We start from the raw sequence: 17170 nt of genomic DNA, 5'->3' as shown, positions 1-17170 counted from the left end.
CTTTTTGAATACTAAGTGAGTTTCAGCATCGAGCGCCCATTTTAAATAATTTTTGCCAGTTAAATCAAGAACAATAAATTCAAGCTTTTGAAATTTGACATGATAGCTCTATAAATAAAAACAAATAAATAATTAAGAATAATAATGTTAATAATACATATAACAAGAAAGGAAGAAAAGTAAAATGATAAATAAATAATAAATAAATCAATTTTCTTCAGAAAATTGATAAAATATATTATTCCTTTAAAGATGTAAAAATAATTTAAATAAATTGTTAAAGTTATACATTTATTGCTGAGAATGTAAATAAAATTGTAATATTAGCATTACGGGTGCTATATCTTCACTTCAAGGAATAATTATGTTTATCATGAACTTCGAGAAATGATTATGTTTATAATCAATTATTATTCACTTTCAAAAATAAATTTGTATATGATTGATTATCATTCACTTCAGGGAATGATATTAATATTAAATAAAATGTTATATTTATATAAGAAAACAAATAATATAAATAAATCAAATAAGAATAATAATATAACAAATTAAAGAAAAAAAATGAAAAACTATCAAAGAAAGAAAGAAAGATTAGTGTTACGTACATGATATTACATGATATGCATATATGAATTAAAACAAAGGGAAAAAAGAAAAATGTATTTATGAAAAAAATGATAAAATAGTTATTTTTGTGTGGTATAGATATTTAAAGAAACGTAAATGTATATATAAAAAAATTGACAGTAATGTTTAAAAAAAAGGAGAAAAAATAAAGTGAATAGTAAAAAAAGATAATTACTTAACTATAGAGTAGAATTCGTGAAGATAATGTGTTATAAAAATAAAGATTATGATTTGAGGAACAAAAAGAGAGAATAATAAGAATGATAAGTAATTATATTATTGATTGTATATATTAAAAAACATAAAGAAAAGTATTTATAGTCAAAGATTCAATTCTTAGCAAAGACCCAACTCTTAGCTAAAAGCCAAACGTTCACCATAAATATATTTATAACAAGTCGCATGAAATAGTCCGACTTATTTTGGGGACTGCACATCATCAGAGGTGATTGGAGACGCGGTTGTTGGTTATAGACAGGAAAGGTAAAAAAGAAAGTTTCTAAAGCTGCTTTTTCTTTCGCAAACCGAAGTGTTCATCACTCATTATAGATCAGTTACACTCTCTTTCCAATCTCTTTCCCTACATTCACGCCGTTCTAGTTGAACATCACTTCCTAACAGGATCCACAAAACACCATTGCTAGTTTCAGTTTCCTGCTAAACCAAACCATTCCTTTCTCTTCTTTCTCTCTGCTAAGCTCCCAACACATTTCAACCCAAAATAACAAAAAGCATAAACATGACTGAGTTATCTTTCTCACACACCTCCAACAAGAAGAACAATGAGCTCTTCTCTAACATGTTCAATCTCTGTTTCTCCGTTTTTTCTCACCCTCTTTACTTTTCCTACTTCCTGTTTTTCTCCCCTTACGTCTTCAGGCTCTTGTCTTTTCTCTCCCCTTTGTTCATCACCACAACCCTTCTTCTCCTTGTTGCACTTCTCACCTTCACTCCCAACCTTCTTGTTCAAGAGAAAGTTGGTGGTTCTGAGATTTCCGAGTCCAGATGGAACTTTCTGCATTCCGTGTTCCAAACACATGTAGCATGGCTGCTGTCTAAAGCTGATGACAACAAGGATGAGGAAATCGGGTGCCTTGCGGAGTTTGAAGCATATCTTGTTATGTTCCAGGCATCAATCTTCGAAGTTTTTGATCCGAAGCCGGTGGAAGATGGTTCAGAAGAAGTCTCTGAAGCACCACATGATGTGTGTTCATGTGAAGGAAGACAAGTTTTCGGTTCAATAATGGAAGAGCCACTTGTTAACACAGAAGGAAACAAAGTTGAGAAGACTGATACAGTGGAAGCTACTCTGCTTGTTGCCGAAATCAAGACACTAGAAATCTTGTTCAAGCAAAATTCTGAGTTAGTAGAAGATGCGTCTTGTCAAAAGGAAAAGAAAGAAGAAAAAGAAGTGGATACTGAAACCAATAAAGTTGAAGAAAGTGAAAGAAGATTGTCATTTCGGAATGGATCCAAAGTGAGTGGTAGTGTTGACAGTGACCATGGTGCAGCGTTGTTGAAAGTGAAGAAATCGCAACAACTAGAAGCGAATCCCGGGAGTCCTGAAAGCAATTGGGGTTACAGTGAGAGGGTCATCGGAAACAATATCAATAATTTTAATAATCTTGGCAGTTTTGGATCAATGAGAGTGGAGAAGGAGTGGCGGAGAACTCTTGCTTGCAAACTCTTTGAGGAACGGCACAATGCTAACGGAAGCGATGGGATGGATATGCTTTGGGAAACATACGAGACAGAGTCCAACAAGGTGGTTCTGCAGAAAAGCAACACAAAGAAGACAAAGAAGGCAGATATTGAGTGCAGGGTGGAGGAGGATGATGACGAAGACGAAGATGAAATGGAGGGTAAACTCTGCTGCTTGCAGGCTTTGAAATTCTCAGCAGGGAAGATGAATTTGGGAATGGGAAGGCCTAACTTTCTTAAATTCTCCAAGGCCCTCAAAGGCATTGGATGGTTCCACCATGTAGGCAAGCATGGCAGAAAGGGTAACCACTGAATTAGATTCTTTGCCCCCTTTCTTTTTTGTTATGTTTTTACCCTTTTTTTTTTCTTGTAACTTTGAGAATACTTAAAAACTTGTGTACTTCCTTGAAGACAAGAAGTAAATATTTTATATTCCAATATATGGCAGCTTTAGATTTTCAATAAAATAACATCATGCATTTATGATTAAATATATATATATATATATATATATATATATATATATATTGTTTAATTCATTAAAAATGTATATTTTATATTTTAATATATATTTTATGATAGTAGCTAATTTTTTATATACACTGTAGATGTTATAATTAGTCATCTTCCTTTCAATTGTGATTGATTAAGGAAGCTTCTTCTCTGTCTGGCTTGACGATATCAGAACTCATTCATCACCCAAGGGTTTGGCTGAGCCGGTAGTTAAGATTATGTTTCAAGCAACCACGGTAGAAAGAAAGATATAATTATATTATGCATGCTGATACAAATAATAATGATGATGTTGAGGACCCTGCATGCAGTATACTATGTTTTTTATTTTTTTCGCACTGCTATGGACTATGGTTGTGTACTTGTGTCGTGGATAGTATGGTTGCATCCAACATTATTATGGTTTAATTGAAAACTGAGGATTAAGTACGTTCCTTGGTCAAGAGACGGATGCAAGCTCGTAACATCAACTCCACCGAGTTTCTTTTAGCGTAATTATTCACCGGTGGGTACTAAAATCAATCATTAATATAAAATATATGTTAAAATATAAAATACATAATAAAAATAAATAAAAAATTATATATATTTAATAAATAATTATGATAACTAATTTTAGTATAAAACTAATATTTTTAAATTATTTATGACTAACAAAATTATCATTTTTAATTAATACTTAACTAATTTTAAATACTTAGTTAATAGTATAAAAATAAAGTGTTCACTCAAAAATCAAAATATTAACTAAAATTGATAAGAAAAATATTAGTTCACATTTTTCTTTCTTTTATAATAATTAGTTATATTCTTATTTGCATGTATATTTAGTTCCCACTACTCAGATCATATAATTTAAGAAAATTATATTTAGCATTATTACACTTTATGTATATATATATTTCTTTTGTATTTTTTATGTATAAAAAATAATTTTTTATCTTTTTATTTCAAATATTTTTCATATTATATATATATATATATATAATTAACACTACAACATTTTCAAGTTGAGACAACATTTAAAAAGTATTGTCTAAATGCTGATAAAATGTTGCTTTTGATCTATGGCAATACTTTTGGACCTAAGGCAACGTTTTTGGGCGGTGTTGCATATGCAGCCGTTGCCTTAGATCAAGGCAACACTTTTTTATTTCAAAAGCAACGCTTTTGAGAGTAACACTTAGTAAGTATTGCCTTTGGTTGAAAAATAACAACACTTCAAAGGTGTGTTTGAGACAATACTTTTGTAATGTTGTCTTTTCTCTTATTTTGACCACTACTAAAAAATGTTGCCTATTTGCAATAAAATCCAACCCTTTTTTGTGTTGCTTATAAATTTAAATTTGTAATACTTTAAAGTGTTGCCTATTAGTTTTAAATATACAACCTTTTAAAGTATTGTCTTTTCTTTTGAATATGCAACCTATACAAATGTTGTCTTTTCTTTTGGATATGCAACCTATACAAGTGTTGCTTTTTCTTTTGGATATGCAACCATACAAGTGTTGTCTAATATTCAAAATATGCAACTAATAAAAGGATTACTTTTTTGATAAAAATAAAAATACAAAAAATAAAATTTACAATAAAATTTTTTGTTCATACATGTGTAATTATTTTAATTAATAAATAAATTTATGCACAATAAAAAGAATTATAAAAGAGACCAAATAACTAATAATAAAATTCTAATTAAAATAGATATTAAAAAGTTCAATTAGTATTTCAAATACATGTTCATCAATAATTCTCAACAAAATAATAAAATTTTTGTCTAACAATAATTGTCATAACAAAATAGTAATTAATATTTATCAAAAAGATGTCAATCTACTTGCATATTTTATATCCATGCTTGACTTGTCCCATATACTAAATCTGCAAATACACAACAAAAAATAAGCAACTTATCATTAAAACTGAAAAATTATAATAATAAAATTTTTTATGATATTAAATACATAAACATAAAAGCAATAAATAGGTCTAAAAAACTCCTTCTAATGTTCCTGACAACATATAAATATCATGAGAGTGAATGAATGGATAGATTGAATGGTCTGGGTCTTCTCATGAAAGCAAATTTAATCCCATGTATATAATTGCATTTCAGTTGGATGAACTTTTAATATGTTCAAATATTCTCGTTAATAACTTTTTACAAGGAAACTAGTCAAGGCATCAACCAATTTATTATTAAAACCATGACATATCTAACAAATAACAGTCAGCATTAGGCACTAAATTCAATCTAAATGGGAATAAGAAAACAGTTTGAAATTTCCTTAAAAGATAACAGTCCAACAGCAATGCCAATAATTCATAAAATTAAAATTGAAAGTTAGCCAAGGACATGGCCAATCCTAACCTCTGGAAAATTATAACTGTGATGTGTTATTAACTATGATGGCAGGCCAAGTGTTGCACATCATTATCACAAAAAAACTTAATTAGAAGCATCAAGTGATGGCAAAATTTGTCACATAAAAACCTTCGCTTTTATGTTCATGTCTAGGAATTAAAACAAAAACAGAACAGAAACCAGTGACGGACACCAAAATGGAAGTTAAAACAAACAGAAAATAATATTTCTCTTAGAGCCTACGAGGATAACAGATTTTTTACACAAAAAGCTTTATCATATTAATGGAAAATATCATACAAGTATAGGAAGCATGTAACAGAGAACCAACATACCTTGCATCATCCTTGTTTCTGTTAACTCTCGATTTGTCATCATAGACTCCATGTTTATTGGTATGCGAAATTGTTACTCAGGTTGTGAATTATTGTTCGAAATTGATTTCCTGGCGATGGCACCAAAAACGGATGCACAAAACCATGGTCTAAACATATCTTCACAACTTCGCATAACTAACCAGCAAGTGCACTGGGTCGTCCAAGTAATAAACCTTACGTGAGTAAGGGTCGATCCCACGGAGATTGTTTGTATGAAGCAAGCTATGGTCACCTTGTAAATCTCAGTCAGGCGGATATAAAATAGTTATGGAGTTTTCGAAATTAATACTAAAATAAGGATAGAAATACTTATGTAAATCATTGGTGAGAATTTCAGATAAGCGTATGGAGATGCATTCATTCCTCTGAACCTCTGCTTTCCTGCTGTCTTCATCCAATCCGTCTTACTCCTTTCTATGGCTGACTTTATGTAAGGATGTCACCGGTGCCAATGGCTACTTTCAATCCTCTCGGGAAAATGGTCCAAATGCTCTGTCACAGCACGGCTAATCGTCTGGAGGCATCACCCTTGTCGTTGGTTGCATCCTATTCCTCTCTGTGAAAATGGTCTGATGCGTTGTCACTACATGGCTAATCATCTTGGAGGTTCTCGATCATACTGGAATAGAATTTACTATCCTTTTGCGTCTGTCACTACGCCCAGCACTCGCGAGTTTGGAGTTCGTCACAGTCATTCAATCCCAGAGTCCTACTCGGAATACCACGGACAAGGTTTAGACTTTCCGGACTCTCATGAATGCCGCCATCAATCTAGCTTATACCACGAAGATTCTGATTAAGAGATCTAAGAGATACTCATTCAATCTAATGTAGAACGGAAGTGGTTGTCAGGCACGCGTTCATAGGGAATGATGATGATTGTCACGTTCATCACATTCAGGTTGAAGTGCGAATGAATATCTTAGAAGCGAAATAAGATGAATTGAATAGAAAACAGTAGTACTTTGCATTAATCTTTGAGGAACAGCAGAGCTCCGCACCTTAATCTATGGAGTGCAGAAACTCTACCGTTGAAAATACATAAGTAATGAAGGTCCAGGCATGGCCGAATGGCCAGCCCCCAAACGTGATCAATAGATCAAAAGATAATCCAAAGATGTCTAATACAATAGTAAAAGGTCCTATTTATAATAAACTAGCTACTAGGGTTTACAGAAGTAAGTAATTGATGCATAAATCCACTTCCGGGGCCCACTTGGTGTGTGCTTGGGCTGAGCTTGAAGTCTACACGTGGAGAGGTCATTCTTGGAGTTGAACGCCAGCTTTTGTGCCAGTTTGGGCGTTGAACTCCACTTTGCAACTTGTTTCTGGCGCTGGACGCCAGAATTGGGCAGAGAGCTGGCGTTGAACGCCAGTTTGTCTAAACTTAGGCAAAGTATGAACTATTATATATTTCTAGAAAGCCCTGGATGTCTACTTTCCAATGCAATTGGAAGTGCACCATTTTGAGTTCTGTAGCTCCAGAAAATCCATTTTGAGTGCAGGGAGGTCAGAATCCAACAACATCAGCAGTCCTTCTTCAACCTCTGAATCTGATTTTTGCTCAAGTCCCTCAATTTCAGCCAGAAAATACCTGAAATCACAGAAAAACACACAAACTCATAGTAAAGTCCAGAAATGTGAATTTAACATAAAAACTAATGAAAACATCCCTAAAAGTAACTAGATTCTACTAAAAGCATACTAAAAACAATGCCAAAAAGCGTATAAATTATCTGCTCATCACAACACCAAACTTAAATTGTTGCTTGTCCCCAAGCAACTGAAAATCAAATAGGATAAAAATAAGAGAATATACTGTAAATTCCAAACTATCAATGAAACATAGCTCCAATCAGATGAGCGGGACTTGTAGCTTTTTGCCTCTTGAATAGTTTTGGCATCTCACTTTATCCATGGAGGTTCAGAATGATTGGCATCTATAGGAACTCAGAGTTCAGATAGTGTTATTGACTCTCCTAGTTCAGTATGATGATTCTTGAACACAGCTTCTTTATGAGTCTTGGTCGTGGCCCTAAGCACTTTGTTTTCCAATATTACCACCGGATACATAAATGCCACAAACACATAATTGGGTGAACCTTTTCAGATTGTGACTCAGCTTTGCTAAAGTCCCCAATTAGAGGTGTCCAGGGTTCTTAAGCACACTCTTTTTTTTGCTTTGGACCTTGACTTTAACTGCTCAGTCTCAAGTTTTCACTTGACACCTACACGCCACAAGCACATGGTTAGGGACAGCTCGGTTTAGCCGCTTAGACCAGGATTTTATTCCTTTAGGCCCTCCTATCCACTGATGCTCAAAGCCTTGGGATCCTTTTTATTTGCCCTTGCCTTTTGGTTTTAAGAGCTTTTGGCTTTTTCTGCTTGCCTTTTTTTTTTCTATTTTTTTTCGCCTATTTTATTTTTTTTTCTGCAAGCTTTGTTCTTTGCTGCTTTTTCTTGCTTCAAGAATCATTTTTATGATTTTTCAGATTATCAAATAACATGTCTCCTAGTCATCATTCTTTCAAGAGCCAACATATTTAACATTCTTAAACAACAACTTCAAAAGACATATGCACTGTCAAGCATACATTCAGAAAACAAGAAGCATTGTCACCACATCAATATAATTAAACTAAGTTTAAGGATAAATTCAAAACTCATGTACTTGTTCTTTTGAATTAAAACATTTTTCATTTAAGAGAGGTGATGGATTCATAGGACATTCATAACTTTAAGACAAAGTTACTAACTACTAATGATCATGTAATGAAGACACAAACATAGATAAGCACTTAACATAGAGAAAATGAAAAACAGAGAAAGTAAGAACAAGGAATGAGTCCACCTTAGTGATGGTGGAGTTTCCTTCTTGAGGAACCAATGATGTCCTTGAGCTCTTCTATGTCTCTTCCTTGTCTTTGTTGCTCCTCCCTCATTGCTTTTTGATCTTCTCTTATTTCATGAAGGATGATGGAGTGCTCTTGATGTTCCACCCTTAGTTGTCCCATGTTGGAACTTAATTCTCCTAGGGAGGTGTTGATTTGCTCCCAATAGTTTTGTGGAGGAAAATGCATATGAGGCATCTCCAGGATCTCATGGTGATGAGCTTCCTGCACCTCTTGAGCTCCATGAATGGGCTCTCTTGCTTGCTCCATCTTTTTCTTAGTGATGGGCTTCTCTTCCTCAATGTGAATGTCTCCTTCTATGGAAGCTCCAGCTCTACTTCTTCTCCAATCATGATGCTATGGATCATGATGGCCCGATCCACAGTAACTTCAGATCGGTTGCTAGTGGGGATGATGGAGCGTTGGATGAACTCCAACCATCCTCTAGCCACAGGCTTGAGGTCCAATCTTCTTAGTTGAACCGGCTTGCCTTTGGAGTCAATCTTCCATTGAGCTCCTTCCACACATATGTCCATGAAGACTTGGTCCAACCTTTGATTAAAGTTGACCCTTCTAGTGTAGGGGCGTTCATCTCGTTGCATCATAGGCAAGTTAAACGCCAACCTCACATTTTCCGGACTAAAATCCAAGTATTTCCCCCGAACCATTGTAACATAGTTCTTTGGATCCAGGTTCTTACTTTGATCATGGTTCTTGGTGATCCATGCATTGGCATAGAACTCTTGAACCATTTGGATGCCGACTTGTTGGATGGGATTTGTTAGAACTTCCTAACCTCTTCTTTAAATTTCATGTCGGATCTCCGGATACTCATTTCTTTTGAGTTTGAAAGGGACCTCGGGGATCACCTTCTTCTTGGCCACAACATCATAGAAGTGGTCTTGATGAGCTTTGGAGATGAATCTTTCCATCTCCTATGACTCGGAGGTGGAAGTTTTTGTCTTCCCTTTCCCTTTTCTAGAGGATTCTCCGGTCTTAGGTGCCATCAATGGTAATGGAAAAACAAAAAGCTTATGCTTTTACCACACCAAACTTAGAATATTGCTCGCCCTCGAGCAAGAAAATAAAGAATTAGATGAAGAAGAAGAAGAAAAGATGGAGAAGAGGGGGTTGTGTTGTGTGAAAATGAGGAAGAATGGAAGGCTTTATATAGGGAAGGGAGTGGGGGGTTAAGGTTCGGCCATATGGGTGGGTTTAGGTGGGAAATTGATTTGAATTTTGAAGGTAGGTGGAGTTTATTGGGTAGGTTTATGGGGAAGAGTGGGTGGATGTGAGTGGTGAAGGGTTAATAGGGAAGAGAAATGGAGGTGATAGGTGAAGGGTTTTGGGGAAGAGTGTTTATTGGGAATAGAGGATGATTGAGAAGAGAAAAGAGAGTGAGTGGAGGTAGGTGGGGATCCTGTGGGGTCCACAGATCCTGAGATGATCCTGTGGGGTCCACAGATCCTGAGGTGTTCAAGGATTTACAACCTTGCACCAAATTAGGCATGTAAAATGCCCTTGCACACAACTCTGGGCGTTCAGCGCCAGGTTGGTGCCCATTTTGGGCGTTCAACACCCATTTGTTGCCCATTTCTGGTGTTGAACGCCAGAACCATGCTTGTTCTGGGCGTTCAGCGCCAGCTCTTCTCCAGGGTGCAATTCTGGCGTTCAGCACCCAGATGCTGCCCATTTTGGGCGTTCAGCGCCCAGATACTGCCCATTTTGGGCGTTTAGCACCAAAACCATGCTCTGTTCTGGCGGTGAACGCCAGACAGGCAGATATAAAATAGTTATGGAGTTTTCGAAATTAATACTAAAATAAGGATAGAAATACTTATGTAAATCATTGGTGAGAATTTCAGATAAGCGTATGGAGATGCATTCATTCCTCTGAACCTCTGCTTTCCTGCTGTCTTCATCCAATCCGTCTTACTCCTTTCTATAGCTGACTTTATGTAAGGATGTCACCGGTGCCAATGGCTACTTTCAATCCTCTCGGGAAAATGGTCCAAATGCTCTATCACAGCACGGCTAATCGTCTGGAGGCATCACCCTTGTCGTTGGTTGCATCCTATTCCTCTCTGTGAAAATGGTCCGATGCGCTGTCACTGCATGGCTAATCATCTTGGAGGTTCTCGATCATACTGGAATAGAATTTACTATCCTTTTGCGTCTGTCACTTCGCCCAGCACTCGCGAGTTTGGAGTTCGTCACAGTCATTCAATCCCAGAGTCCTACTCGGAATACCACGGACAAGGTTTAGACTTTCCGGACTCTCATGAATGCCGCCATCAATCTAGCTTATACCACGAAGATTCTGATTAAGAGATCTAAGAGATACTCATTCAATCTAATGTAGAACGGAAGTGGTTGTCAGGCACGCGTTCATAGGGAATGATGATGATTGTCACATTCATCACATTCAGGTTGAAGTGCAAATGAATATCTTAGAAGCGAAATAAGATGAATTGAATAGAAAACAGTAGTACTTTGCATTAATCTTTGAGGAACAGCAGAGCTCCGCACCTTAATCTATGAAGTGCAGAAACTCTACCGTTGAAAATACATAAGTAATGAAGGTCCAGGCATGGCCGAATGGCCAGCCCCCAAACGTGATCAATAGATCAAAAGATAATCCAAAGATGTCTAATACAATAGTAAAAGGTCCTATTTATAATAAACTAACTACTAGGGTTTACAGAAGTAAGTAATTGATGCATAAATCCACTTCCGGGGCCCACTTGGTGTGTGCTTGGGCTGAGCTTGAAGTCTACACGTGGAGAGGTCATTCTTGGAGTTGAACGCCAGCTTTTGTGCCAGTTTGGGCGTTGAACTCCACTTTGCAACTTGTTTCTGGCGCTGGACGCCAGAATTGGGTAGAGAGCTGGCGTTGAACGCCAGTTTGTCTAAACTTAGGCAAAGTATAGACTATTATACATTGCTAGAAAGCCCTGGATGTCTACTTTCCAACGCAATTGGAAGCGCGCCATTTTGAGTTCTGTAGCTCCAGAAAATCCATTTTGAGTGCAGGGAGGTCAGAATCCAACAGCATGAGCAGTCCTTCTTCAACCTCTGAATCTGATTTTTGCTCAAGTCCCTCAATTTCAGCCAGAAAATACTTGAAATCACAAAAAAACACACAAACTCATAGTAAAGTCCAGAAATTTGAATTTAACATAAAAACTAATGAAAACATCCCTAAAAGTAACTAGATTCTACTAAAAACATACTAAAAATAATGCCAAAAAGCGTATAAATTATCCGCTCATCATTTACCTAATAAGATATAAACAGTTATCCAAGCATTGCGATGAACGTACAAGCCATAGTGAAACGAGAAGTCCTAAATATATAGAAGGAAACTAATGAAGAAAACAACAGAATCAAGAATATTGTCATGTTACTTAATCCAAAATAGCCAAAGGTTTTCTTAATTTATTGAGAAAAAGACTCCAGATATCATCTAATTTAGTAAAATTTAAGACAGGGCAGAAAGACACACTTCGGATTCCGGAATGGATAAATGCAGCTTATAGCTATATTGTGGTCAGTGGGATAATATATTTCAATTAATTGCAGTTTTCTTATGAATTGGATAGATAAACATGCATTTCCAACAACCAACATCATTCATAAACAATAAATTCTTGGTAGGCCAAGGAAACGGTGCAAGCCAGATATTAAAATTAATAAACCAACATGGAGAAAAGTATTATTCAAACTGCAAGACCATTAAGGCAATATGCAGAAGGTAGCCGCATTCAAGCAATCCAATGAGTTAATCAGAGAAGGATAAAGCTTCCACAAGGCCAAAGCAAATATTAGAGAATAAAGTTCTGAAAAAAACAAAAAAGTAAGTTACAAGGCTGACACCAGGTTTTCTATGAGGGAGGCTTTGGCATCTCTTGATTCCTTTTGAACTCCAAAGTAGTAGCATGTATGGACATAAAATACTGCATGAAAGCTTATTCAAATAAATTAACAAAGAAGAACCTAAATGAAAGCTAGATTTCCTTCAGATTGTGCAGCCTGCCTCTTAAGTGCATCCATGGAACTTAGAAGTGCCTCAATTTCAGCATTTTTGGCTGCCAAGGCCTCAACCATATTTGATTCAACTCTTGTTACTTCCCTTTTACTTTCAGACAAATCCTTCTGTAGCTGTTTTATGTTAGCTTCATATGATTTACTCAGCTCTCTCTGTAAATATGGAATTATTTTAGTAATGCAACAACTCAAGTGTTTCATTGCCAGCATATAATGAGACATTCCAGTCTCTAAAACCAGGACATAGTAATTGTATTTCACCTCTACAGTGAGAAGTTCCTCTAGTTGTGCATTTTCAGATTTGTATTCTTGAAGGCGAGTTGATAATCCAGCACAGACCTAAGCATCGTGAAAAAATATAAATCAGGCATCTATAATAGCAATTACAAAGAAACATAATTCAACATTCCACAAATACTCTACAGAATCTTTATCTGATCAAGATTGTCCCATATCTGAGGCTAAGCCAACACAAATATTGGTTCAAACAACATTCTTACCCAAGCTAACCTTGCCTCTTTGGACCCACCAGTTGATTTTGTTGTTTTAAGCAACCCTTGAGCCTATGAACCGACTAAAAAATTAGAAGAAAAGATGTGATGTTTTATGAAATAATGATTGATAAATTAATTTCTCCAAAATCAGTGTTACCTCTTCAAGTTGATCTTGTACTTTCTGTGGGGAGATCACGGTTTTATGCTACTGATCATTCTTTCTATTCGGAACTGATTCATTCTTTACATCACCATCTTTAGGTCCATCATCATTATTAGGAACAATATCAGCACCCACAGATTCTGATCTCTCTTGATTCACATTTTGATTCACATCCAGATCCCTAGGCTTGTTAGTTTGGCCAACAATAGTGAGTTCATCACTTGGGGCTTCAATTCCTTTGGAAGTTTGGGGAGGATCCTCCTCATAAGCATTCTCTTTGACAGGTTCACCATTTGTAGATACAGTGGCAACTTCAGAAACAGTTTTAGCTGCTAAAACTTTCACATCATCTGTGGCATGTTTACCAACATCATCAGTTGGCTTTTATGATAATGAAGTGCCGGACAAGGGAGACGTTGAATCCACAGGTTGCTCCTTGTTTGGTTGGTCTGCAGATATGGGGGTACGCCGATCATTTTCAGCTACAAGTTCAAGATTGTCCCTCTGAGTTGTTGCATCCACTGCAGCAGCTAGAGTTTCACTTTTCTCTGCAGTGGCATCACTCGTTACAGTTGCTGGCGTGGATAGTCTCTTATGAGCCTGAAGAAATCAAGAAGAGAAGCTCAACTTGAAAATTAACTACAAGATCATTATCCATGTATAGTAATGCACAGGCAATACCTTGACTTTTTTAGTCCTGTTGCCTTTAGATCTTTACCCATTGGAAGCTATTTCAAAAAAAGTTAAGATACAATAAACAACTGCTAGCACTTCTAATAACAGAATATGCAAAACTTAATATTGAAAAGGCACGCTTTTTTACTCATTTATTCTAGTTTAAAATTAAACTAGATAATGACAAGACTATAAAATCAAACCGTCTTCTCTTGACCTAGCAAAAGTTTACACCAAACTTTTAAGCCAATAAATTTCTCAATATAAAAGATCACAAAATGGAACTCACATTTAAGAACCATCAATAGTCAAACTAAAATATATAACACAAGAAACCTTCTAATCATCAAGGTTTTAGAAGTCTATCTTTTGAATAAACTGTCAGCATAACTTCACAAAAATATACCCAGGATCGATTCAAATCATCAAGGTTTTAGAAATCTATCTTTTGTGATAGAGGCATTTCCCTCAAGCTGGTCATATAGAAACATTCCCAAAGTCTTTGTAGAATAAAATAACACATGCAGTAACACAACAAACCAAAAAGTTAGATGAATAATTTTTTTAAAAAAGAAAAAAAAAGGGAAAACATAAGCAAACAAACAATGGAAGCCATACCTGGGTTCCCAGGCACAAAGAGAACATGCATAATTGGAGCAACAGCGTGAATCTCCAATATTTCAGATTTGTAACTAAACAATATATATATATATATATATATATATATATATATATATATATATATTTATATATATATATATTATAACACATCACCATATGAATTATAAAATAACTCAATTAATTAAAATATTATTATCTAACAGTTAAGAAATTCACATACCCTTGTAACAAATTATTGTCTCTTGAAAGGAAAAAAAAATTACCTGCCTATACATATAACAAATTATTGTCTCTTGAAAACTTTACAATGACGAGATAGAAAAAAGAAAGTAAAAACACAAAAAAATTTAGTTTTATCTACTGATTTTTGCCAAGACTAAAGATCTAAGATGAACAGATTGACAATTAAGATATAGGAAACAAAAAGACAATTAGTAGAAAGAGAAAAAATCTTAGTGAAAGAAAACTTATTTTTTAAAATTTACCTGTGATTTTGTGTATGTATCTTTAGTGATGTTGTAGAATTCCTGCACATTCGAGGGTTGATTTTCTCATAATTCCTGAACATTGAGAAGTGAAAAAGCAATAATTAATTAATTAATCAATTAATTTAATTATGAAGTTTGATAAGATATATCATAAAGAAAGGCATTGAATGAATGCCTACGATGCAATGAGCATGGAGAAAACATCGATAAACTGAAACACCGAGCATGGAGAAGTAGAGTTTATAGATAGGAATTTATCAATGTTAAAAATGGAGAGAAAAAGAATTTCTACTTCACACAACACATCACTAATTGCTTTATTTTCATGAAAGTTCTAAGTATAACAGTTTTGACCACTAACATGAATTCAAGTATACGGAGAGTTGAAGAACTAGTCAAGAAACTCTCTTGAACTTTGCTGAATCTATCAACCTCTTCCTCCTCCCTGAAGAAGTAAGTTCAGTTAAGCAGAGAAAAAGAAAGTGAAGATAATTGGAAGCATTGTGAAAAACCTGGCAGCAAATTGACTGAACCGGAAGCATTTTCAGCCAACTCCAACACCTACAACAACTATGAATCTAATGTTAAGTTCCCTAAATTGAGATTTCACCAACAATAATTAAATTCCAAGTCCTAAAATTGACATCATTTAGTGATTAAAGCACAAGCCAGCAAATACACAATAACAATAAAACATTGCAGTGATTTAATAGGATCATAATTAATTAAACAGTAATTTCTCATCAATGAAGAAAAATTATCATTACCAGAATTTCTCATCAACTTCAGCCATAACAAAGCTGAGTAAAGCAAGGAGCCTATCTGTGATGGAAAGAGTACGAGCACCACGGGGGAGCAGAGCATATCAGCACCCAGCCAGGGGCCAAGAAAAACGTTGCAAGTAGAAGAAGGCGAGCAAATTGGAATCGAGCAGAGCAAAATTCAGAAGCTCAAAATGCAGAGCGACGAGTACGAAGGCGCACGAGCAGCAACAAGCACGACGGCACGCGAGCAGAGACGAGTACGACGGCAACGCGAGCAGTGAGTAACACAACTTCAGAAGCAACGATGAGGAAATGCTGAGCAGCGACGAACACGACGACGATGCGATTAGCAAACGAGTACGATGGCGATGCGCCGATGCGAGTAGCGACGAGTACGATAGCGCGCGAACAGTGACAAACGCAACGGTGACACGAGCAGAGAGGAACACAACTTCACAAGCAACGATGAGGAAATCGAACAAACAAGGGTAAATCGCGCATCAATAAAATTTTGAAATGGTTGGGGTTAGGGTTTCTAATTGAAAATAGGGCTTGGAATTTTGTGTTGAACTCTAAGGATTTGAATTAGTAAATAATATATAAACTATAAAGATGTATTTTGTGTTAATTTAAAAGAAGAAAAAAGTACTTTTTTGTTAAAATATTTGGAGAAATGGTCAAAATTTTAGAAGAAAAAATTTAATTTAGTTTTGGCAACATTTATAATGAGAAGCTTATTAAAAATTTAAGAACAACACTTATAAAGTGTAATATATAAATATCACAAATGTTGCTTGTTTAATTTACAAAAGCAACACTTTTTACTTGTACTTTAATCGATCAAAAAGGAACATTTATAGTGTGTTGTTAAAAAAGAGTTGCAACAGCTTTATTTTTATGTAACAAATATTAAATGTTGTCTTTAGTTAGTTTAGATAACACTTTTTGAGTGTTATTTGCAGGATATGTTGCAATAGCTAAAAAATGTTGTAGTGTAAAATGGTACATATCACATTATTCTTAAGTTAATCCCACATTATGAATTTTTTTTTATACTTCTGTCTACTAAAACTTTTTTAGATGCATTACTGTTTTCATCTATTAGTCTTTGTCATCCAATTCAAGGATACTATAAGAAATTTTTCGAAAATCATCAGATTTATGAAAAAATTTTCCGGTAAATTTATTACTGTTGGATTTAGCGGTAGAGAATTTCAGATAGTAAAAAATTCGCCGATAACAAATTATCGTAGAATTTTTTAGTCCATGCTAATTACCAGCAGATTTAGCCATGCCATTTAATTCTTAATTAGCAAATTTTCAAGAGTTGGTACTGTTGAAAATTTTTCAATAGTAACGTCGACGCCATTAAATTAATTTTTGCGAGTTTTATTATCGTTAGATTTATTCCACGGTAAATTCACAATAATATATAATTTAA

General features: G+C 35.1%; 1 protein-coding gene and 1 pseudogene across 1 annotated transcript; one reads left to right on the top strand and one right to left on the bottom strand.

The window, feature by feature from the left end:
* Positions 1-1121: 1121 nt before the first annotated feature.
* Positions 1122-2822, top strand: LOC107639354 (acidic leucine-rich nuclear phosphoprotein 32 family B protein). The gene has a single exon (XM_021121184.2). It carries the CDS (start codon positions 1370-1372, stop codon positions 2642-2644), a length of 1275 nt encoding a protein of 424 aa, XP_020976843.1. The 5' UTR covers positions 1122-1369; the 3' UTR covers positions 2645-2822.
* Positions 2823-4690: 1868 nt separating this feature from the next.
* Positions 4691-15758, bottom strand: LOC107639356 (uncharacterized; annotated as a pseudogene).
* Between the last annotated feature and the right edge of the window lie 1412 nt (positions 15759-17170).

The sequence above is a fragment of the Arachis ipaensis genome, chromosome B4, assembly GCF_059453495.1.
Source record: "Arachis ipaensis isolate K30076 ecotype BB chromosome B4, ASM5945349v1, whole genome shotgun sequence".
Classification (NCBI taxonomy): domain Eukaryota; kingdom Viridiplantae; phylum Streptophyta; class Magnoliopsida; order Fabales; family Fabaceae; genus Arachis; species Arachis ipaensis.
Note: the sequence above shows the minus strand (reverse complement) of the source record. Positions and strands in the feature narration are given on the sequence as shown.

What these genes read in the sequence shown, in the direction of transcription:
- LOC107639354 (XM_021121184.2), top strand. Translation starts at nt 1,370, where the DNA reads ATGACTGAGTTATCTTTCTCACACACCTCCAACAAGAAGAACAATGAG.